This window comes from Barbus barbus (assembly GCF_936440315.1).
Source record: "Barbus barbus genome assembly, chromosome: 19".
In the NCBI taxonomy this organism is placed as follows: Eukaryota; Metazoa; Chordata; class Actinopteri; order Cypriniformes; family Cyprinidae; genus Barbus; species Barbus barbus.
The window spans coordinates 3,725,665-3,750,245 of NC_136747.1; the positions used below are offsets into that span (position 1 = coordinate 3,725,665).

The 24,581-nt window shown below is 38.9% G+C and overlaps 1 protein-coding gene across 1 annotated transcript; it reads left to right on the plus strand.

Moving 5' to 3' along the window:
* Nucleotides 1-439: 439 nt before the first annotated feature.
* LOC306885774 (serine/threonine-protein kinase pdik1l-like) lies at nucleotides 440-19,927 on the plus strand. Its single transcript, XM_079442568.1, has 3 exons — nucleotides 440-546; nucleotides 4,236-4,535; nucleotides 18,159-19,927. The coding sequence occupies exons 2-3, from the start codon at nucleotides 4,251-4,253 to the stop codon at nucleotides 18,897-18,899; spliced, it is 1,026 nt and encodes a 341-aa protein (XP_079298694.1). The 5' UTR covers nucleotides 440-546; nucleotides 4,236-4,250; the 3' UTR covers nucleotides 18,900-19,927.
* The last annotated feature ends 4,654 nt before the right edge of the window (nucleotides 19,928-24,581 follow it).

The following is a 24,581-nucleotide window of genomic DNA, read 5'->3' on the forward strand; positions in this document are numbered from 1 at the left end:
GAACATGTGTGACTTGCCCCCAACTCTGCTGTTTTAGGACTTTTTAATAAAAGCTGCAATTGTTTGAGAGCACTTTGTGACGTGTGTATATTTGTTGTTGTCAGGAAGTTATTCCCCTGCCCTGTGTCGTTTACTTGCTAGTTTTACAGAATATTCAGAATATTGTTGGCCTATATAGCCATATGCAATTGTCATTTCTGTAAAACAAACATTAATATGGGATACAGTGTAAGAAGCATTCTGAATTTTTCAGTCATTGTCTTTTTAATGTATTTTCTGTATAACAGTAATGGCTAATACAGATTCCTATAACTGATAGCTTACCTAAAATGTGATTAGTGATTAGATTTTGCTCGGCAGAACTCTGCTGAGAGAGAAAGAGGGCGGTGTTTCTCACTTTCCCTAATAAGACAGGCAAAGGGTGCGCGCACGGGCACGCGCTCACAGCTGCCTGAGAGAAAGCGAGGAGCTTGTGCGGTTATAATGGCTGCCGGGAAAAGCAGAGCAGAGGAAAATCAGCTACATTGGGAATAACGTCGTGCACAGGTAAATGCTGCTGTCGTGTGTGTGTGTTTGTGTGTAGCAGGACTCTTTGTCCGAGCATGTGTGTGTCGTGCATGCTGCCGCTGGAAGCGTTTTGTCATGAAACACCTTTAACTGTTACTGTCACAGCAACATATGAGCATCGAGCATATCTGCTCTCGTGTCATGGGCTGCTGCAGTGTGCAAAACCATGCTAGAATGCAGCTGGAGAGGAGAAAACAGCGGCGCTGTGGCAGAAAGAGACCAAACCGACAGGCCTTTTACAGACACGTGACTGCATTACAAACAACACGCATTGTGTTCTTGCGCTTTCTGCTTCACTGTCTTCAGTCAGAGAGTTAAACAGAGAGTGTGTAATGCTAGCTTTGCCCTTTGATCGCCGTTTCCTCGTGTGAAGCTGCTTCCACAGGCGCGCGCACGCGCACACACACACACACACACACACACACACACACACACACACACACGTGTTGGAAGCGCTGTCGCGTTTGTTTATCATTTGCACTAATTGTTTCTGGTCTCTCCGGTACAAAGGCGTGATATTTTTCTAAAGCAACCTCTTTTAGAACAATTATCATGCTGTATGTTTGTGCGCACGTGAGTAATGACTAATTTAGGGGAGCTTTCATTACACTGAACGATTTTCAAGATTAATTCTAAACACAAAAGAGTTTTTGGCATCATCTTGCACTCGGATGTGTGCACGTGTTTTCTCCTCCTTTTCCAATCAAATGCCTTCTAGACAATGATAATGTCCTTTTCCACTAACTTGTAATCAAATGTCATCTAACTAGCACGTCATGGCTCTTTAAAAGGGGCGTGGTCTTATGTCCCTCCCTATTGTCTTGTTTCTGTAGGAAACACAAGATAGTGTATTGCATTAGTAGCAACAATCAAATATTTGTATTAGTTAAACTTGAAAAATAAAATAGTAGTCCGCCTTATGTCCAAACAAATAAGTAAAAAAAAACCCAAGATGGGTCATCCTGAGCTTAAGCCACATGTTTTTATTGTTAACGCCTAGTGCACAGATGGACTACAGACAGAGAGTTTGCGGGTAACTTTGGAGTTGACCGACTAAGCACGTGAGAGACGAGACACTTGCAGATGAAAATAAGATAATAACATTTTAAGTATATTTTCATAGAGACAAATCTTCTCAAGGCGATTACAATTCACACATCCAACTATAGAAGTTAAAGTTGACTCTTAAGCGGTCTGAATGTGAACTCCTAACACTGCTGTCGCTCTGAAAGAACATGTTATTCTGGATCGCATGACTTTCACTTTACTATTGTCTGATAATCAAAACGAGTTCTTGGAAACCTCTTTTAGACGAACTGTTATGCAGCAAGTAAGTGAGATAAAGCCCACTCTTGTATTATCTTGAAGAGCCAGACTATTGACAAGTTTCATTATGTAGCGTCTGGCCAAACACCCACTAGACAGCAAGCAGCTGATATCTGACCCTCATGGAAAAACAAGCACCACAGTTGGTTTTTTACGTAAAATCAGAAAATTGATACTGCCATGATATTTGTTTGGTGTCCCTCAAATTTCAGTTTCTTAAAGTGGTCATATGATGCTATTTTAAAGATGATTATTTTGTGTATTTGGTGTAACAGAATGTTAACATGCTTTAATGTTCAAAACACATGATTTTTCAAATACTGCACATTATTGTAGTTCCTCTATGCCCCGCCTCTCTCAAACACATCTTTTCTACAAAGCCCCTCCTTCCGACAAGTGCAGTCTGCTCTGATTGGCCAGCTGACACAGTGCATTGTGACTGGCCGAACACCACAAGTGCACAATGGAAATGTAACGCCCCTTACCATCATCACCAGCTTCAGCTTTCAAAGTAAATATAAAGACAGTTAATAATGTTGTTAGTTTTACCATCAGTTCAAGTCCGAGAGGGAACAGAGTCGAGTGACAGACACATGCAGTGATGCTTGTTTGCACACAACCCGCGGATAAGACGATTTCTGACGGGCTGTATACTCTATAAAGTGCTTTTGCACAGAAACACACGGCGTCTCCCTGACACGGCTGCATCAGCACTACAGTGGTTACTGAAACCATGCCTTCTTTCTTTGCGTGAACATTTGGGCGGCATTATGCAAATATTTGTGTGAATGAGGCGTTTTAGCCCGGTCTGGATCAGCCTTATCTTTTAGACAAAATAAATCCTTTTGTGGGACACTTTGAGCTTTGTAACGCTGCAGATCTTATACATGCACAAACAGCTACATCATACACTAAAGAAAAGGAAAACAAGAAATCGCATCATATGACCCCTTTTATGGACTTGGTTATGATTAGAGGTAAGTCATTGGCTATATTGGTGATGCTTTGCTACTAATTACCTCAAACAAAACTGAATGTCTTTCAAAGATGAATGGCTTTGAACGCCACATAGTCTCATGCTATTAATCCGTGTTCTTTCCTGAGAGACTGAAAAACCTTGTACACCCTGACTCCCAGAAGTAGTGCAGCGGTCAGCCAATGCAAGTTGAATTGGCAGCTCTTGCCAAGAGTAGTGTATGTATCGGACAGTCTGTCTGAGACCGAGACTAATTGTTGTATAACAAGTGATGTTAAGAGAAACCTGATACAACAGCTTGCTGCTCTAATGGGCCATAGCAGGTTTATTGTTTTCTGCTGTACAGTTGAAATCAACATTGCAGATGATATTGATATCGCTGTCATGCCAGATGGATCCATATCGGTGAGCTCAATAATTCTCTGCTTCTGTCGTCTTCCCTAAATTAATTAAATACTGGCTGATATAAAAAAACGACAATAAATAAAGTTGCCAAAAACTAAGCCATGCTATTTTGTACTAGAAATATTGTAAATGTATATTATAGAATGTACAGTCTATTCTGTATTATAGAAACTGTAAGTGTTAAAACTGAAATCAAATCATTTTACATATGAATTTTGGAAGCACATCATTATAATGTACAGTATGAACAATGGATAATTTAAAGATTATAGTGTCCGTAAATTACTCGTATGCCCATTTTCAGAAATTGAAATTAAACATCAACTGAAGTAAGAGAAAATATATAAAAGACCATTTTATTTCACTTTGTTAAAGTATTAAAACAATTCAAATGACAAAAGTGCTAAAACTTCATCCAAAATTTGAATGAAAACAAAGTTTAAAACTTGAGTAACACTTTATTTTACAGTGTCCTTGTTACATGTACTTATTATAATACAATAAATCATGCATAATTACATGCAAGTAACCCGAATCCCAACCCTAACCATATAGTAAGTACATGTAGTTAATTAATATTACTCGGTACTTAAATGTATAACTACACTGTAAAAGGACACCTTAAGTGTAAACAAAACTTCCAAATAGTAACAAAAATAAATATTATATAATACTAAAATAACTCTATTGAAATATATTACAAATGTTTTGTTTCAGTGAGTATGATACTAGGATATTGTGAATACTAAGTTCAGGCTTTAAATGGCATTTGTTGTCTACGCTTACTTAAAATAAATGATGTTCTGGCATTTCTGTTTGGTGTGATTTTAGTGGTGCAAAAAACCTAAAAAACTAAATTCACTCTCAGCAAGTTAGGTTTGTCATTGAAAGTGGCTTTAGAGTTCCCAACAAATACTGCAGTGACTCCAGTCATGGATTATTGTGTGTTTTGGCCACACAGGTGAGGAAGAAGAGGATGGTGAGCAGTCAAGCCAAGTACGAGCTGATCCAGGAGGTGGGCCGGGGCAGTTACGGAGTGGTTTACGAGGCAGCTGTACGGCAGACCGGTGCTCGCGTGGCTGTGAAGAAGATCCGCTGTCACTCCCCGGAGAACGTGGAGCTGGCCTTGAGGGAGTTCTGGGCCCTCAGCAGCATCCAGAGCCAGCATCCCAACGTCATCCACCTGGAGGAATGCATTCTCCAGAGAGACGGCCTCGCTCAGCACATGAGCCACGGCTCCAGCTCCTCGCTCTATCTGGAAGTATGTGTCCAACCAAGCCAACCTAACACAAAGCCCATCAGTTTAGGTTTATGTTAGCTTTACAGCAGAGAAATCAAAGAACTTGGGGGCAAATAGGGCTGCAAAATGATTAATTGTGATTAATTGCTTTCAAAAATTAGTTTACACACTATATGTGTGTGTGCTGTGTATATTTATTATTAGGGCTGGGCGATTATATCGCATGCCATTGTCATGCGCATCTCGTCAGTAAAGCCGGTTCTACGTGGGGCACCACATCCAAAAAAATTAGCATGCATCCCAATATGATTTATCCCAGTATAACAAAAGGAAAAGTATTAAGACATGAAACATTTTAAATAATTTATTTTACCAAATTCAAGATTGAGGAAGATTCTCACAAAACTATATTTTCAAAAATGAATTTTTTTTAATTTGAATAATAATTCAAAATTGACTTATACGGTGCAACAGCTAAATCTTTGAGAAAAATAAAAAAGTTACACTTGTTTAGACCATTTTCTATACATGTATACTGTAAATAACTACAAGTCAAGCTGCAGTACCAAGCAGGACCACACGGAGATGCCAACAGACCACTATCCCAGTCGCCTTAAAGTTATATAAAAATACACGGATCTGTATTCAGAATTATTAAACAGAGCAAAACACAAATAAAAATAAAAACATTGTTGGGTGTGTGATCTGAAGGCAGCTCAGCATGACTGACCAGTGAGCAGTTCCTGTCAGAGTGAATGTTGATGCCAATGCACCACTGTACATAGTAAACGAGTGTCCATTATAAAACACTTGCCAGACATGCGATCATACTGAAATGTGCTCATACAGCTATCAGAGAGCGCACATACACCGTTTCATAATGTCTAATAATGTAAGTCACTGACTGTAATCGTCTTTACTTCCATTACAATCGTCCTCCATCAAAACTTCACTGGTAAGATACTGGTTTGCATTATTCAGCCCATACAGACTAGTCCTGACTTCATATTTCTTCTTATTAGCGGTATGTTTGTTCTGACCAATCGCTGCACAGGTTAAGGTTACGCATGATGACGAAAGCACGTTAGTGCTAGCCCTCCCAGAACCCATAGAGATTGCATTGCAGTGCCAGCAGTTAAAAAAAATAAATAAAAAAAGGGGAACACTTGGGGTGATTCTCAGTCTGACAGAAATCACCCAAAAAGGGGCGGTACTACATAGAACGTGACTCGACCCTGATTGGACTATATTTCCAGAGGCAGAACAAACAGTATAGAAGAGTGAAACCTAGGGTATGTGGAAAAAAAAAAAATCCTCCCTTTCGCACTTTGGTGGTGCGTCGCCCGATCGCCCTAATGGAGAAACCGCTCCTGGCGTTCAATATATCGCCCAATCCTATTTATGTATATATATATATATATATATATATATATATATATATATATATATATATATATATATATATGTATGTATATATGTGCTGTCAAATGATTAATCGCGATTGATCACATTCAAAATAAAAGTTTTTGTTTACATAATAAATGTATGTGTACTGTGTATATTTGTGTATAAAAACACACACACACATGCATATATTTCAGAATTTTTTTTATATTAAATGTATTTGTTATATGAATATAAATATAGACGTAAATATTTTCCATATACTGAATGTATGTGTATTTATATATGTATTCATAATAAATATACACAGAACAAATCTTTAATTTTGGATGCGATTAATCGTTTGACAGCACTAGTATATAGAAATAAACATGTATATATTTAAAAAAATATTTATGTGTATTTATACTTGTTTATAATTTATATTATATATAAATAGATCTATATGTAAAATATATAACATTTTTCCTTAACATTTACTTGTATGTTGTGTGTATGTGTGTGTATATATATATATATATATATATATATATATATATATATATATATATATATATATATATATATATATATACATATACACACACGCGCATGCATACATATACAATTTACATACATAATATACACTAAGGGTGTGCGATGCTGCAAATTTTGGTATCGATCCGATACCGAGTAAATACAGGGTCAGTTTCGCCGATTTCGATACTTGTCATTTAAAAAAAAATAATAATTTAAATGACCAACAACAATTAAAAAAATTAACAATACTAATGTTGATATGACTAATATTATATTCACCTTAAAGCTACATGGATTTTATTTGCCTTTCTAAAAGGACTTTGCAGGCAGAGGAGCCCAGAATATGAACGCAATAAACCGTTTCATGTTAAGTATTTTCCTCCCGTAGAAAAGAGTTATAAAAATAATTAACGTGGCTTAATAAATTAAGAACGTAATATTAAAAGACAAAACTCAGTATACAATGTTACAAACTAGATATACAAGTAAGCAGATGTGCCCAGAATATGAAAGCAACGCTCAGTTTTCACATTATGTATTTTCCTCCCATAGAAAACCATTATGAAGAAAAGTTTAACTTTAGTGGCTTATTAAATGAAGACATTGATATGAAAAAGAACTATTAAACACAACTCGTTTATTATTGAAAGGATTTTAGTATGTTATGTATGTACTGTATTTTGTTTTTATACATACTGTAATATTTGTTTATTATCGCAATAAAAACAATGATATGAAAAGGCCAAATTCGGTATAGTTTTATAAAAATATATAGGCCTACTATGTATGTACAGGTAAGCAGATGAACCCAAAACATGAATGCAACACGCTGAATTTAATTTTCTCTAATTGCAATATAAAAACATTTCATATGGTGCAGTTAATGAATGGAGGAAGACAGTAATAAAGACTAAATTCGGTAAACAGATTGTTAATAAAATATAATATGTCGCAAGCAGCTGAGCCCAGAATATATATGCAAACATGCTGAACAACATGTTAAGCATTTTACTCCGATAGAAAACCGTTATAATGGAAATTTAAAGGGCTCGCTGCAGTCCACAACATCCAGGGGGCGTGGTTGGATCCACATCTAGGGGGTGGAGATGGGTAGGTTTAGGTATAGGCAGGTGGGAGGAGTTGGATCTGGATCCAACCACGCCCCCTGGATCTTGTAGGCTGCAGCGAGACGCTTCTCGCTTGCGCTCGGAGCCGCTGAGTCATGTGATGGTATGACAACCAAACACAGCGTAGCAGGGGAGGAGCAGCAATGTTTGCATACGAGATGTGAAAAGAGCGGCATGTACACCCACAGACATGTCTACACTTTGTTGTATGTATTAAGCAATGCTATTAAGTGTATAGGAGAAAAAAATTAACCTAAAGTATCGATCTTATCAGACTAGTATCGATCCGATACCAATACCAACATTGGTATCGATATTAGGATCGATACGCCCACCTCTAATATACACGCATACACATACACGTATGTATGAGGGGCTGCACAAGCCATAATTCATTCTGGTGCTTTCACACTCATACATTCTCCTTACACGCACGTTCACTTCTGCTTTCACACTCATACATTCTCCTTACACGCACATTCACTTCTGCTTTCACACTCATACACTCTCCTTACACGCACATTCACTTCTGCTTTCACACTCATACATTCTTCTTACACGCACATTCACTTCTGCTTTCACACTCATACACTCTCCTTACACGCACATTCACTTCTGCTTTCACACTCATACACTCTCCTTACACGCACATTCACTTCTGCTTTCACACTCATACATTCTTCTTGCACGCACATACACTTCTGCTTTCACACTCATACATTCTTCTTGCACGCACATACACTTCTGCTTTCACACTCATACATTCTCCTTGCACGCACATTCACTTCTGCTTTCACACTCATACACTCTCCTTACACACACATTCACTTCTGCTTTCACACTCATACATTCTCCTTACACACACATTCACTTCTGCTTTCACACTCATACATTCTTCTTACACGCACATTCACTTCTGCTTTCACACTCATACACTCTCCTTACACGCACATTCACTTCTGCTTTCACACTCATACACTCTCCTTACACGCACATTCACTTCTGCTTTCACACTCATACATTCTTCTTACACGCACATACACTTCTGCTTTCACACTCATACATTCTCCTTGCACGCACATTCACTTCTGCTTTCACACTCATACATTCTCCTTACACGCACATTCACTTCTGCTTTCACACTCATACACTCTCCTTACACACACATACACTTCTGCTTTCACACTCATACATTCTCCTTGCACGCACATTCACTTCTGCTTTCACACTCATACATTCTCCTTGCACGCACATTCACTTCTGCTTTCACACTCATACACTCTCCTTACACGCACATTCACTTCTGCTTTCACACTCATACACTCTCCTTACACACACATACACTTCTGCTTTCACACTCATACATTCTCCATTCACGCACATACACTTCTGCTTTCACACTCATACATTCTCCATTCACGCACATACACTTCTGCTTTCCAGGGCTCCAGACAAAAAAATCGAGTAAGGAGCCATTGGCTCCTATAAAAGAAAAACTTAGGCGCCAAATTATTTTTTTAGGTGCCACAGAATAAAAGTGGTTTATTTTATTATTATCATTTTATTTTTCCCCCCTATTTTAACATTTCAATCATTTTGTCATGTGTTTGTCTTATATTTTCTAGGCTTTATCAGCATTTTAATCCATCTTGTAGATGATCAGGTCGACCGGGGGACTAAGGTTCACTTAAAGTGTGAATTAAATGTCTTTTACAACTTGAAATATACAGTCACAAAGAATTGTTCGTTACAGAATCTGTACCAATATCATGGACCATAAGCATCACTTGGCAACTGAGTGCAGTGCATCCTATAAATGTTGTCACGTCTTTCACATATTCAGTCTGTTTTTCTTCATTAGTAAAATGCAATTTTATAGGAGGAGTTGAATCCTGTACAACAGAATAAGTAAAAATATTAATATGCAACAGCGCATAAATATAGCAAAACGCTCCTCTTTATAGTTATTTTTCTAGCTGACTGATGAGTTTATGGACACTGAGTGGTTATTCTGAGGTAAATGTATTACAATGCAATGTTTACAAGCTTTATACATTTCCTCAGTTTGAAACACTGAATGAGCTTTTACATAAAACATTTCAGTAAGTTGTACTATAATAGGCTTTCTTATTGCCTACCTTTTGATCATGTTCATTTCATACTATAGTAGTAAATCGAAATATATAATGGGTTCACTTGCTGCTTTAACTGAGGTGCTAAAGAGATCGCGCCTGAGCATTAAGTGCCATACTCTCCGCTCGCGCGATCCGGGCGCATACACGGACCGTGTGGACACGGGGTACTGGTGTTTATATTACCGAAAGTGTGCGCTTGTGGTCTGCATTAAAGAGCACCCAAACCGCATCATTTGAATTTCGTAGCATTTTAAAGCTGATACTTTGTTTATTAAAAAGTAAGACAGCACAAAGCTTTTTGCGATTACTGGATGGCAAGTGCGCTTCAAATAACAGGAAGTCCATGCATTAACAGAACATAGACTAAGATCTCGATAAGAAGAAGCCATATTAATAATGATTATAAATGAGAATTTTTGACGATATTGCCAGTATCCACAGAGCTGACAGCTTTACCTGTTGAAGTTTGTTCAAGTTGTGCACGAAATAGACACGGCTTTTCTGCACTTGCACTTTGGGGCTGTTTACACCTGGTCACTTCATGCATTTTTTTCCTGATCGGATAGCTATCTGATCCTGAAAAGACCAGGTGTAAATGCCGTCCGAAACGCATTCGAGACGGATATAAATCCAATCGCTCGAACCACTTCAGGAGGTGGTCTGGGCGAAACCGGACAAGTGTAAATGCATCTGGTTGTTGAAACCACATATGGTAATTTTACTCCTCCCATAATATTAAAATAATAGACATGTGAGAGCGTTTTATAGGCTATATGGCATGTTATAGTCAGATATGACAGCGCAATGCAACAAGCATCACCGCGGATGAGTAGCGGAGTATTTCTTCAGCAAGCGACGCGCAAACTGAATGAACCTGAAAGTAAGTCGCAGACGCTCAACACACAATCTTCTTCATTAAAAGTAGCGAGACTAGCCTATCTTTCCAGTGCTGATGCCGCGCGCTTTCTTGTTGCGGTCTCTGATATTGAAATTAGCTGATAATTAATAAAATTATCCATTGCTTTCATTGACGTGAACTCCGTTATATTTGCATATGAAGCGGGAATTGAAGAACGGATTTATATCCGTTTTGCGAAGACACATTTATGTGGCCAAGTGTAAATGGGGAAACGTTTTAACAAATCATATAGATATCCGATCAGAGAAAATGCAGGTGTAAACAGGCCCTTTCAGGTCTCTCTCACTGCGTTCAGCAGACTGTGTGCGGCAGAGACGAGGACTGTTTGAAACTCTTTTCCAGTAACACTTTGATGCGCATCGTCTTATGTAAGTTTAATACGTGAACATAACAAAAGATGTGAGCGCAAAACAATCGGGAAAAAAGTCCTTTCATGCAAATTATATATAGTCGCCAGTGGCGACCTCAGCAAAAACTTCACTCGCAAATTAATATTTTTGGTCGCAAATGCGACCATTTTAGTCGCAGTTTGGAGCCCTGGCTTTCACACACATTCTCCATTCACGCACATACACTTGCTTTCACACACATACACTCTCCTTACACGCACATTCACTTCTGCTTTCACACTCATACACTCTCCTTACACACACACTTCTGCTTTCACACTCATACATTCTCCTTACACGCACATACACACACACTTCTGCTTTCACACTCATACACTCTCCTTACACGCACACTCACTTCTGCTTTCACACTCATACATTCTCCTTACACGCACATACACTTCTGCTTTCACACTCATACATTCTCCATTCACGCACATACACTTCTGCTTTCACACTCATACATTCTCCTTACACGCACATTCACTTCTGCTTTCACACTCATACATTCTCCTTACACGCACATACACTTCTGCTTTCACACTCATACATTCTCCTTACACGCACACACACTTCTGCTTTCACACTCATACACTCTCCTTACACGCACACTCACTTCTGCTTTCACACTCATACATTCTCCTTACACGCACATACACTTCTGCTTTCACACTCATACATTCTCCTTACACGCACACACACTTCTGCTTGCACACTCATACATTCTCCTTACACGCACACACACTTCTGCTTTCACACTCATACACTCTCCTTACACGCACACTCACTTCTGCTTTCACACTCATACATTCTCCTTACACGCACATACACTTCTGCTTTCACACTCATACATTCTCCTTACACGCACATACACTTCTGCTTTCACACTCATACATTCTCCTTACACGCACACACACTTCTGCTTTCACACTCATACACTCTCCTTACACGCACATTCACTTCTGCTTTCACACTCATACATTCTCCATTCACGCACATACACTTCTGCTTTCACACTCATACATTCTCCTTACACGCACATTCACTTCTGCTTTCACACTCATACATTCTCCTTACACGCACATACACTTCTGCTTTCACACTCATACATTCTCCTTACACGCACATACACACACACTTCTGCTTTCACACTCATACACTCTCCTTACACGCACATTCACTTCTGCTTTCACACTCATACATTCTCCTTACACGCACATTCACTTCTGCTTTCACACTCATACATTCTCCTTACACGCACATACACTTCTGCTTTCACACTCATACATTCTCCTTACACGCACACACACTTCTGCTTTCACACTCATACACTCTCCTTACACGCACATTCACTTCTGCTTTCACACTCATACACTCTCCTTACACGCACATACACTTCTGCTTTCACACTCATACACTTCTGCTTTCACACTCATACATTCTCCTTACACGCACATTCACTTCTGCTTTCACACTCATACACTCTCCTTACACGCACATACACTTCTGCTTTCACACTCATACATTCTCCTTACACGCACATTCACTTCTGCTTTCACACTCATACATTCTACTTACACGCACATTCACTTCTGCTTGCACACTCATACACTCTCCTTACACGCACATTCACTTCTGCTTTCACGCTCATACACTCTCCTTACACGCACATACACTTCTGCTTTCACACTCATACATTCTCCTTACACGAATATTCACTTCTGCTTTCACACTCGTACACTCTCCTTACACGCATATTCACTTCTGCTTTCACACTCATACACTCTCCTTACACGCACATTCACTTCTGCTTTCACGCTCATACATTCTCCTTACACGCACATACACTTCTGCTTTCACGCTCATACACTCTCCTTACACGCACATACACTTCTGCTTTCACACTCATACATTCTCCTTACACGCACATACACTTCTGCTTTCACGCACATACACTTCTGCTTTCACACTCATACACTCTCCTTACACGCACACACACACACACACACTTCTGCTTTCACACTCATACACTCTCCTTACACACACACACACTTCTGCTTTCACACTCATACACTCTCCTTACACGCACATACACTTCTGCTTTCACACTCATACACTCTCCTTACACGCACATACACTTCTGCTTTCACACTCATACACTCTCCTTACACGCACATACACTTCTGCTTTCACACTCATACATTCTCCATTCACATACATTTCTAATTTTTTTTTGGTATCCATTACTGTTTAAGCAGGAAGTTACACTCAGACCAGGAATTACATGTGCAGACTTGCTCAGCTCATCCTAACACAACTATGCTATTTAAAGTCATCCTGTTTTCTTTTCAAGTGTTTTTTTTTTATTTTCTTTATCTTAATTTTAAAATATCGTTATGTGACCCACTTGTTCTACGGATCTATGCACAAAGGATGCACTGATCAGGATTTTTCATGACCAACACCAATTGGCATTTTTTTTTTTTATTATTTTTTTTTTTTTTTTTTTTTACATTAAACTGGGCTGATTCCCATACTTGTTGCTTATTTATTTTCATTTATTAATTGTTTATTTTGCTCTGTTACTGGTCAACTAACCTTAAGCAAACAAACAAATATCTGCAACATGAAGCAACTGCACAAAACTAAAACAGACGAGCTGAATAAATCTTATTACTCTTTATTATTAGTATTTTATTACCTTAATTATATGCATGTTTGCACTCTGTACTTTCTGTACTGAAACTCCTGACACCACGATGAATTCCGTGTGTGTGTGTGTGTGTATGTGTGTGTAAACGCACTTGACAAAGCTCTTTCTGATTCTGATGAAAAGACATATTCACTTTCTGACAGCAGGTGGCGCTTATAGAACAGCAATAGCAATATAGTGTTACCACTGCTGCACACAGCTTATTAACACTAATTTAATGCTGTATGTATTTTACAGAGGTAAGAGGAAAAGAAAATGCCATAACTTTTCTGAAGACAGTTCTCCTCAGAAATACATTCAAAATAACCCCCACCCCATTTCAATATTTATGGTTTTCTTCCAGTATTTCGAGCATCTCAAACAATGAATTTGTTCTCTGGTACACTATTTTATCTGCTTGCGCAACTATTCTCTCCTCTTCGTGTCCGTCTTCAGTGCATCTTTGTAATATAATGATGATCACTACATTTGTGTTACCGAATGGTGTCCTGTCAGGCAGGTTATGTAAAAACAAGAAATATATTGTAATAATATTGTAAAATAAAAACAATTTAATAAAAAATATTTTATAGTATAGCTGTGTTAAACAGCTGTATAGTACATCAAGCGTTAAACAACCAGGCTTTCATTTAGTCAGTTTACCAGCAAATAAATAAATATTTTGAGCTGCACACATGTAAATGAACACTGTGCCATGCATATAATTAAATAAATCACAGCTTTTGGAATTAGATAATCACACTAAGCCATGTTGTGATGCTAGTTTTTTCTGGTATTTTGTGCAGCTCTGTTTTCTTACACGGTTGATGAAGTGCAGCTATAAAGCTTCATTTAGCATTGTTTTATCATAGTGCTTTTTTGCATGTGACAACTACATTATCCATCATTCTTTCCCACATAATTATAAACTACATAAAGCATCAGTTACACCCCTAATGTGCATCCTTTGCACTTTATTAAGTTGCATTCGTGCCAAGCGTATTGTCAGTAATTGGAAACGGAAAATGAAATTGTCCCTTGCACTCATTTTATTCTGAAAATTACACCTTACATTTTAATTGCTACTTCTGTAGGAACTTCCCAGGAGGACTTAAAGGCAGCATTACGGCATCGCTGTATAATTTTGGGTTTAGGATTATGTCCACCAGACACTGACCAGACATGTTTCTTAATGTATGGACTGTAAGCACAGCCCTTGAGTAGCGTAATTGACAGATTCAATAAATAAATACCTGGTTATTGAATAAAACTATCATGGTCTTAACAAGCAGTGCTGATTTGACTGTTCTGACAGTCTAATAGTGACTGTTAGCAAGGTGAAGTACAGCACAGTAAAAACGTTGTCGCATGCAACCTGCTGAAAAAAGCCCCCCCCCCCCCCCCCCCCCTTACATGAGACGTGAGGATGTTGTGACTGAGTGGAAGTGAGCCGGAGTGCAGAGCAGCACAGTAATGGGTTGTTATTGAGATGAGGTTGATTAGCACTCTCGCTGCTATAATTATAAGCTAACCTCTGTCTGTACAAAGCCTTCAGCATATTCTGTCAACAGATGAGGAAAAAGAGGTAACATGCTTCAGATTTGCACAGAAATCCCCAATCTGCTTGTAAAGGTTCTTCGTTTAACTTATCACAATGTGCTTAAACTTAGGTTAGCATATTTTTAACATCACCACTTCCAACCATTGGTAAAGCAACATTTCACGCATACAGAGTTTAACCCTGTTTTTCATAGCCATTGTTGCTTGAATGTTACAGCTGTTTAGCAGCAGACAACCAGTCAAAAACTAAAGTGCTTGGCTCCTTAAATATCCATGCACTTTCACATAGACTTTAACATGCAATCTTAGGGAAATCACCTTAGTGTTTTTTTTTTTTTTTTTTTTTTCTTGATAGATAGATAGATAGATAGATAGATGAGCAGGTTTTACCACAGGTCTTGTTCTTTGTGTTCTGTGGTTTTCCAATCACATTTTTTAAATCTTGCAAATATACAAATAACCCAGGGTTTACAAATTTAGAGTGTGAATATGGATTGTGTATTGCACTAAACAGAATTTAATGACCCTGTTCTTACTATTTCAACCATAAGAAGCCCATTTGCTCTGTTAGTTTAAATAGGTTAATGCATTTGGTAAACCAACCTTAAGGGAATCTGCATTAAGTCTGCAGTTTGGTTAATGATTTAGCTTAAACTAAAACAGTTTTATGTTTTGAGTTTTTTTGGGAAAGCAGCGCTAATCTTGAAACTAGAATTCCATGCGTAGGGTATCAGGGGAAGGATGTGGTTAAATGTGCCAACACGTACAGCAGTAGCACACATCTCTATGGACAGCACTGTTGTTGCTGTGCTTCAGATGAGATGTGCTCTGATTGGTTCCCTGTGCAGACAGATGGCTCAGCGTTCATAGGTTGGTGCTCTGTTTTGCAATATCCTGTAATGGTGAGGTAAACGCAAACCTGAAGCTGGTTGTGTAATTGAATAACTTGATAGGTGCAGTGTGGACTACCCTACCATTCAGTCAATATGGTACTTGTCAAACACACTGTGAAGTCAATCCTTTGTATAAGACACCTCTACTTTTATAGCATGTATAAAGCTACTCTTAATACCATTAATACTCTTAATACCAACCTTAATTATAATTACACTTGCACTTTAATTTAATGGTGCAGAGTATAAAAATGGCTCAAACTAATTCAGTTTGGCAGTTTTTCCCATTATCTGTGTGTTTTTCTTTTTTTGTGAGTACTACTGTGTTCCATTCAGTCACAATTTCCATCTTCCTCCTAAAATCTAAAACTTTAATTACATAAAGACGCAATGTATGATGTCAGGCAGAAATGGTGACTCCAAGGAAAATGTGCTTGGACCGTAACAAGCATTTACTTTTAAGCAAATAATTTGCATCGAGTCCAAGTTCCAAAATGACCTATTTGTTAACTGTTAGCAGAGACAAAACGCAGTAAATGATCCTCTCTGTTGATTATCATAGCATCATTTATCCACCAGGCAGTCAAACATTTACAAAGTTAACAGTAGCGTAAGAATTTTTTCATACATCAACTTAAGAGTGTGTGCAATGCATCACTGCTGGATATATAGCAAGTAGGAATATCCTATATCCAACTATGGCATTATCATACCGTTAGCATAACAGTCCAGCATCAAACTCAATAGCAGCTCACTAGGTTTTGAAAGAGAACTGTTGTTTCTGTATAAGACATTGTGTGATTTATAGTCTTTTAGTGGCATGTGGGTTGTTGTTGAGCCATTCTAAGGTTTCAGCAACAGAGTTTGGCTTCATTCTCAGAACAACTTCAGTTTTCTCCTACTAAATTTTATAAATAAAACAAGTGATACAATTCCATTGACTTAAATTATAGGAGGGACCAAATCCTTGTGCTGAGCCCCCAATTACAGCACATTGGCCGCTGTATAGCTACACCTTTATAGACCACATGACAACTTGGCATCAAGGTGCCAAGTTTTGCACAGGCAGGCATTCCTGTAGCTCGGACAGCAGAGCATGGTGCTAGCAATGGCAAGGTCATGAGTTTGATTCCCAGGGAACTGAACTGATAAAATGTATACCTTAAATGCAGTAATACGTTGCCTTTAGATAAAAGCATTGAGCAAATGTGTAAATGTAAATTCATTACTCATGTTTAATCCTGTAATGTCTTGCAAAACTTTGCATGCATTCAAATTTCACTAATTTACTTTTCTTATTGTCAACTTTGGAGTATGTTCGTGAGCTCATGAGAAGCGTGCAAGGACTTTTCCCAGAGTCATGAGTTAATTCTGTTGTTCTGTAGCCAAAGTGAAATTACCCTGCAGTGTGTGATGTTCCCCAATGTTGAACTGTAAAAATATATTTTTTCAAAATTAATTTTCATAATACTTTAGATTACCAGCTGAATAAGAGAAGGGGGGCCTGACATATAGTGGCTTTTCAATAATGGAAAAGTTGGTTATGTAAGTGAACGTTGCACAATTTCTGTTAACACATTTCTTGAATTGAGTAACTTCTGTAAAATAAAAACAATCAAATTGTATTTGTCAACCATCAGCCACTCTAATTTCTGGATGACAATAGTAGAATTGGCCATTAAAAATCCTGCAGAAGTTGACCACAATTATCAGTGCATAAATCTATACAAAATGTGAACCTTTATGCCAGGGCTCTTTGAATCCAACCCTCGAGGGCCAGTGTCCTGCTGAGTTTAGCTCTAACCCTAACCAAACACACCTGAACAAGCTAATCTAAGATCATTTTGAGAACAACATGCAATTTCCAGACATGCGTGTTAAACTGGGAATGGTACTAAAGTACCAAACAAGTCTGCAGGACACTATTCCTCCAGGACTGAAGTTAAAGAGTCCCATTTTAAACAGTTGTTTGTAACTTTTTTTTGTATTTATTTATATACACTCAGTTGGTGGAGACCTCCCTGAAAGGTGAGATCACATTTGACCCCCACTGCGCCTACTACCTGTGGTTCGTCATGGACTTCTGCGATGGTGGAGACATGAACGCCTATCTCTTGTCCCGCAAACCCAGCCGCAAGACCAACACCAGCTTCATGCTGCAACTGGGCAGCGCTCTTGCCTTCCTGCATCGCAACCAGATCATCCACCGAGACCTCAAACCTGACAACATTCTCATCTCGCAGGGCAGAACCCCGGCCGGGTCCCCCGAACCCACCCTGAAGGTGGCCGACTTTGGCCTCAGCAAGGTCTGCTCCTGTTCGGGCTTGAACCCTGAAGAACCGGCAAGCGTCAACAAGTGTTTCTTGTCCACAGCTTGTGGGACGGACTTCTACATGGCCCCCGAGGTCTGGGAGGGCCACTACACCGCAAAGGCTGATATTTTTGCTTTGGGGGTCATCATATGGGCCATGGTGGAACGGATTACGTTTGTGGATGTAGAGACTCAGAAGGAGCTCTTAGGGAGCTACGTACAGCAAGGGGAAGATATAGTCCCGTTGGGGGAGGCTCTGCTGGAGAACCCCAAGATGGAGCTCCACATCCCGGCTCGGAAGAAGAGCATGAACGCTGGCATGAAGCAACTGATTCGGGAGATGCTGTCCGCCAATCCACAGGAGCGACCCGACGCCGTTGAGCTGGAGCTCAGGCTGGTTCGGATCGCATGCAGGGAACTCGATTGGGATACGTGAAACGACAGCATCTTGGAGATGGGGTAAACTTCTAGGACAATGGGCTTGGAGCTTGAAGTGAGAACAAATTGTTTGGCCTTGTCCCAAATGGCACACGGGTGTCTTGTGGTCTTTATTTGGGATTGTCTGTGAAATCCATTAGACCGTAGAAGAGGGATCTCGAACCCTGCTCCTGGAGAGATACCATCCTGCCGACTTCACCTCCAACCCTGCTCCCACACACCTACCTGTATTTAAGTAACCCTGAACACTTTGAGTAGCTGGTTCTGGTGCGTTTGATTGGGGTTGGAGCTCTGCAGGACGGTAGCTCTGGGGTTGGAGACACTTGCCGTAGGGTTTCCCATTTGGGAATTCAGTTTAGGCTGAGCCCACAATTACCTGTGCTGCAAAGTATAGACTTTGTTGAGGAATACCGTATGGACTGATGGTGCCGCTTGGGACAGGGCCTTTTGGAGTGAGTTTTTAGTGGGCGATTGCACTGGTCCTTGGTTTTTTTTTTTTCTTGATATTCTTACAGTTTAGTACAACCGATTCATTGATGATAAACAGCCTTTAAGATGTTAAATGCTTATTACTGTCTCGCCTGTTCACAAGCATATTGTGACTTTCATTAGCAAGAGTCCAGATGGGCTTCAGGGGGTTTCATTGATGGGGGGAAAAAAACATCAGATATCCATCTTCCATCAACCATAAACCACATCGACTCCGATAAACACACAGGTCCACAGAATTCCCAGAACATTCCAGCACTAAGACATCAGATAGCATGTAGATTAGGGCTGGGCTAAAAATGTCTAAAATATTTTGGCTTCATGAAAAATTCAATATTTTTACTTTGATGGTGTCTGATTTACTTTCTTTGCTCATGAATTGGAAGAAAGCATGAGTGTTCTACTGGCGTGATTTTAAAGGCTAGAAAAGTGGCGTTAGAATCGATATTCATCATGTTTTATGTCACTAACAACATAATAATGAATGTATTGTATATATTCAAGTTAACGCCCAGCCCTGATGTAGTTTTAATACAGCACAGCAAAATGACGCATGGCTTCCATCTTTCTTGGGAACGCTTTAGTTCTCTATGAGAGCTACGCTCACCACACTCCCGGTGCTAATTCAACAAAGTGGAAAATATGCAGCAATTTTTTTTTTTTTTTTTTTACAGCCACTTAGATTTTTTTACTTTTTTTCTGGCAATTTAGGAGCTTTTTACAACAGGATATATATATATTTCTTTTTTTTTTTTTTTTTTGTTATTCTCACAAAAGGGCTTCAGGGAGTTGTATTTCTATCACTCAATTTAAAAAAGGAAAAACTTTCTACAAAATCAAGGCAATAGTTTATATTCTGACAAGATATGCAGTCTTTTAAATTACTCTGTAATATTGTGATCCTGTTGAACAGGTGAAATTTCAATAATCAGTGAATAGTACGCATTTTAATGAAAAGTGCATTGAATATTAAGTTTCAAGGCACTTCAGACATTATCTGATAAACTGACACATAAACAGACATATTCTGTCCTTACCTCTTGCTGGACACTGATTTTGGCACTAAAGGCAGCTGTGTGTATGTGTGAACAATGTGTGTCCATTTCGGAGCACCAGGTGTAAAGAGATTTGACAAACAAAAGCCTTGATTTGAGGAGCTGAGTTTTCTTCTCTCTGGATTGTGGCTTAATTAAATCAGATTCAAAAAGAGGCAAGCTGGCACTCTCAACAAGGAGAGTGTAAAATGCAAACTAGGCTCATTGGAAATACATGCCTCTACATGCATTTCTGCAAAACTGAAAAAAGAACTTGCCTATATGTACAATTCACTGTGGTTTCTAGTTGAAATGTGTATATATATATTTGAATTCTGAACAACCGCAAAACGTACCTCAAGCAGCATATAAAACCACTGCAATCCGTGCCTGTACCAACGTAATAAAAACGTGTCACGGTCACGTATTAAACGTGTGTTTTAGCGCCACTCTCTGGACATTTCACTTTGAAACTGCCACGAAATATGCAGTAAGGTACATAATTACGGTGTTGCAGAAATGTATGTAGAGGCACGTATTGCCAATGAGCCTGAGCTGGTAAAATGGGAATCGCTTATTATTATTTTTATGTGAGATTTGCAATTTTTGCAATCCCATTACCAAAATTGAGGACATGCCAAATAGGTTAAACTTTGATCAACAAGTTTGAATGGTTAATTGAAAGCAGTAAACGCTGCGATTTGTATAAATAATTGAGACAATGGAATGGGATTTACTTTCCGCCATGCTGGCAAACTTTAACACATCTTTTTATGAGTTTTGAAGGAAAATATTTCGAAGAATGTGGGTATTCAAATAATTCCTGGTCCCCATTGACTTGCTTAGTATTTTTTCCATATTATCAAAGTCAATGGGGACCAACAACTGTTTGGTTACCAACTTTCTTCAGAATCTCTTTTTTTTTTTTTTTTTTTTTTTGTGTGTGTGTGTGTTCAGCCGAAGAAAGAAATTAAGAGGTTTGGAACAAAGTAAATGTTGGAATTAAAATTTTTGGGTGAACTGTCCATTTAAGAGAATGTTGGAGATTTTAATAATTGTTTTAAACAAAGTAACATCATTTGTACCCTGTTTGTTGAAAGTACCAGCTGCTCTTTCAGACAACACAATGACCCCATCTTCTTTAGCTGTGTAACTTTAGCTGACCGATCTAAGAATTCACTTAAACATTGATATGAAATAGACCGTGGCATTGTGCTGGATGTGAGTTTACTAGAGCTGCTTTACACCTAATGATCCTCATATGAATGCTCAGAACAACCAGCCTCGATCAAACACACGAAACCTCACGTATTAGCACCGAGAGAGTTTGCGCGCTACAATAAAAACACCAGTGTACTAATGCATGCAACACCTCTCCTCCTCCAGGGAAAAGCGTACAGGGAGTGTGAACGGATAAAAACGATGCTCACACACACACACACACAACCGTAAGCCTCTGTGAGTCAGGGATCTCACGTCTTTGAGACACGATACCAGTGAGCTGAATTTGATCTCCACTTCACTGTGTCATTTTTGCCTGGAATCACAGAGTGCCGAATCTTACCGGTAATCCCTTCCGCCACGCTCTCTCAACAGACTAACGCTAAGCCTGTTATGTTCCCGAGGAATTAGGCGAAGAAAGCATTCTCTGGGACAGAAATTGCCATTCAGGTCAACATTTTGTACGATTTTACAGGCACTTCAGACATGAGCCCTCGTGCCAGCAGTACCTCTGTCCCTTTAAACACAGGACACGTCTTTTTCCTAAGTGACAAGCGAAGGCATTAATATTTAATGCTGTGTGTATCCATACTTTTTTCACCTTGTCAAGTGGGGCATGCTGTAAATGCCAGAACCAGCTAAATTTAATTCCAAGCAATGGCTTAAGTCATCCCTCTCAAAGATCCCCCCCCCCCCCCCCCTTTTATGGAAGCTTCTCTTCCAACTGTGGTATTATGCCATAATCCACATTATCGCAAGGATAAAAGGATTATTTTCAAACAGGCACTACTTCGCCCAAATATTGTTTAATCTTCCCTTCCTTTTTAGATTAACATAATTTATTTTTAAATCCCATTGCCCTTATGAGCACTTGATTGGGCCGTGTGTCTCCTGAAGTTCTCAAAGGACAGAGCTACATTTGCCTGACATGCACTTGGTTGTGATGGTTCGAGATGATTCTTTATTGTTTGTCAGTATTAATAAGAGAACTTCATGGATGGGATCTGTGTGTCCTCTTAGCGGTGTGTTGTCAACTTGAGTATTGAATTGCGCAGCCGTGAAGCCGACATGCAGATGAATGTCACGTGACCTGATGGATTTTCTCCTGTGGGGAGAAAAGCTACGTTCACATTGCAGTTGCATGCGTCCCAAACCTGATTTGAGACTGATTCTGTTTTTGGAGTGTGAACAGCACAGAGTCTGACTAATAGGTGACCAAAAGTATTTGGACTCAATTAGAGAAAAAAGGCAAGTATATATGTGTGTGTATAAATATCATGATTCAATTCACGATTATTTTTTCACGATTTGATTTTGACAAAATGAGATTGAAGACATTATACAGTAAATGAGAAGGTGTCCTTTATATTAGGCTATTGCTGCATGTTTCTCTGTGAAATTGAAATGCAACAAAACTAAATTGAAATTTCAAAACAAACCCCAAATCAAATCAGCAAGTTACACAAAATAAATCTCCTGATCTAAACAAACTAAGGCTTTTTATGTGCTCTTTCAGGAACCACTGCATTTTAATCATCATCCAAACAAAGATGCAGCTTACATGCAGCATGAGCAGTTTTTAATCTAAATTAGATTATATAATTTCTCATTTTGAAGTAAAAACCGAATGGTCTGACTTTAGTGTTCTGGAACTATACAACATAAAACACATCTGAAGGAAACAGCAGAGGAGCTGAATGAGTCACTCTCTGCCAGCAGGTGGCGCTTATGGAACAGCAGCGATAGTGTTTCCTGGGTTACCGCTGTAAACAATGCAGCGCTGCACTTATGAACACTAATTTAATATGCATCGTTCAGAGGCAGCATGACAAGAAAATACCATGTGAACTTTTCTAAAGACAGTCAGCTCCCCTCAGAGATGCATTTATATCAACTCTTACTCCTATCGCGATTTTGTTTAGAATTTCAACCGATATACATATACATACACACACACCCCCCTTTGGATGCTGTGACTTGCATTGAACAGTCATAACAGAAGGTTTGAAAATGTGTAGATTTATGATTGGAAGTGCAACATTTCATATACACTTCCGTTCAAAAGTTTGAGGTCAGCAAGTCAAAAATACAGTAAAAAGTTAATATTGTGACATTATTACAATTTAACGATATATTTGAGAGCGGTTATTAAATTTACTTTGAAATGTAATTGATTGCTGTGATCAAAGCTGTATTTTCAGCATCATGACAGTCTTCAGTGTCACATGATCCTTCAGAGATCATTCTAATATGCTGATTTGCTGAAAGAGAAACATTTGTGCTGCTTATGTGGAAACTGATACATTTTTCCGTGACTCTGTCAAATAGAAAATCTTTAGTGTCCCTTTTGTTCAATTTAATGCATCCTTGCTGAAGAACCCCACACTTTTAGAAACGGTTGTGTAATTTCATAAAATAAATATGATGCCACATCTTAATAAAAAGCTATGGCAACAACCTGATTTGAGCATAAAAATGCGTTCGGGCGCTGTATCTTGCAATGTGAACGGACTTGTTTTAAAAGCGAACAACCCAAATGTGTTTTATAGATGCAACTACTTGACTTGACTTGAGTTTTCCCTTCCTGACTAATACAATAATGGTTTATCTCAGCGAGCGTCTTTGCTCTTCTGTACATACTGTACATGAAAGACTTCTGATGGTCTGGATGATTGCTGGGTTTGGTGTTGTGTGCGCTGACATGATTACAGCCCTTCTGTGTGTTTCTGTGCTGTCTTCTCATACGATGATCTGATATACTGATATGAAAGGTGAACGTCTTGTGTGTGTTAAAACTGGGAGCACAACTGTATTTGAATTTTGTAACAAAGAAAATCTGGTTTCAAAGAAGCACTATGAAATCTTTCCCACAGTGCCGTGCTCACAGATTCGCCTCCGACAGCCTGACCTGATTTCCGATCAACTGCTGGGAACTT

Excerpts from the sequence above, each read along its gene's own strand:
- LOC306885774 (XM_079442568.1), top strand. The coding sequence starts at position 4,251 with ATGGTGAGCAGTCAAGCCAAGTACGAGCTGATCCAGGAGGTGGGCCGG. Across the intron at positions 4,536-18,158 it reads GCTCCTCGCTCTATCTGGAA|TTGGTGGAGACCTCCCTGAA; the intron begins GTATGTGTCCAA and ends ATATACACTCAG.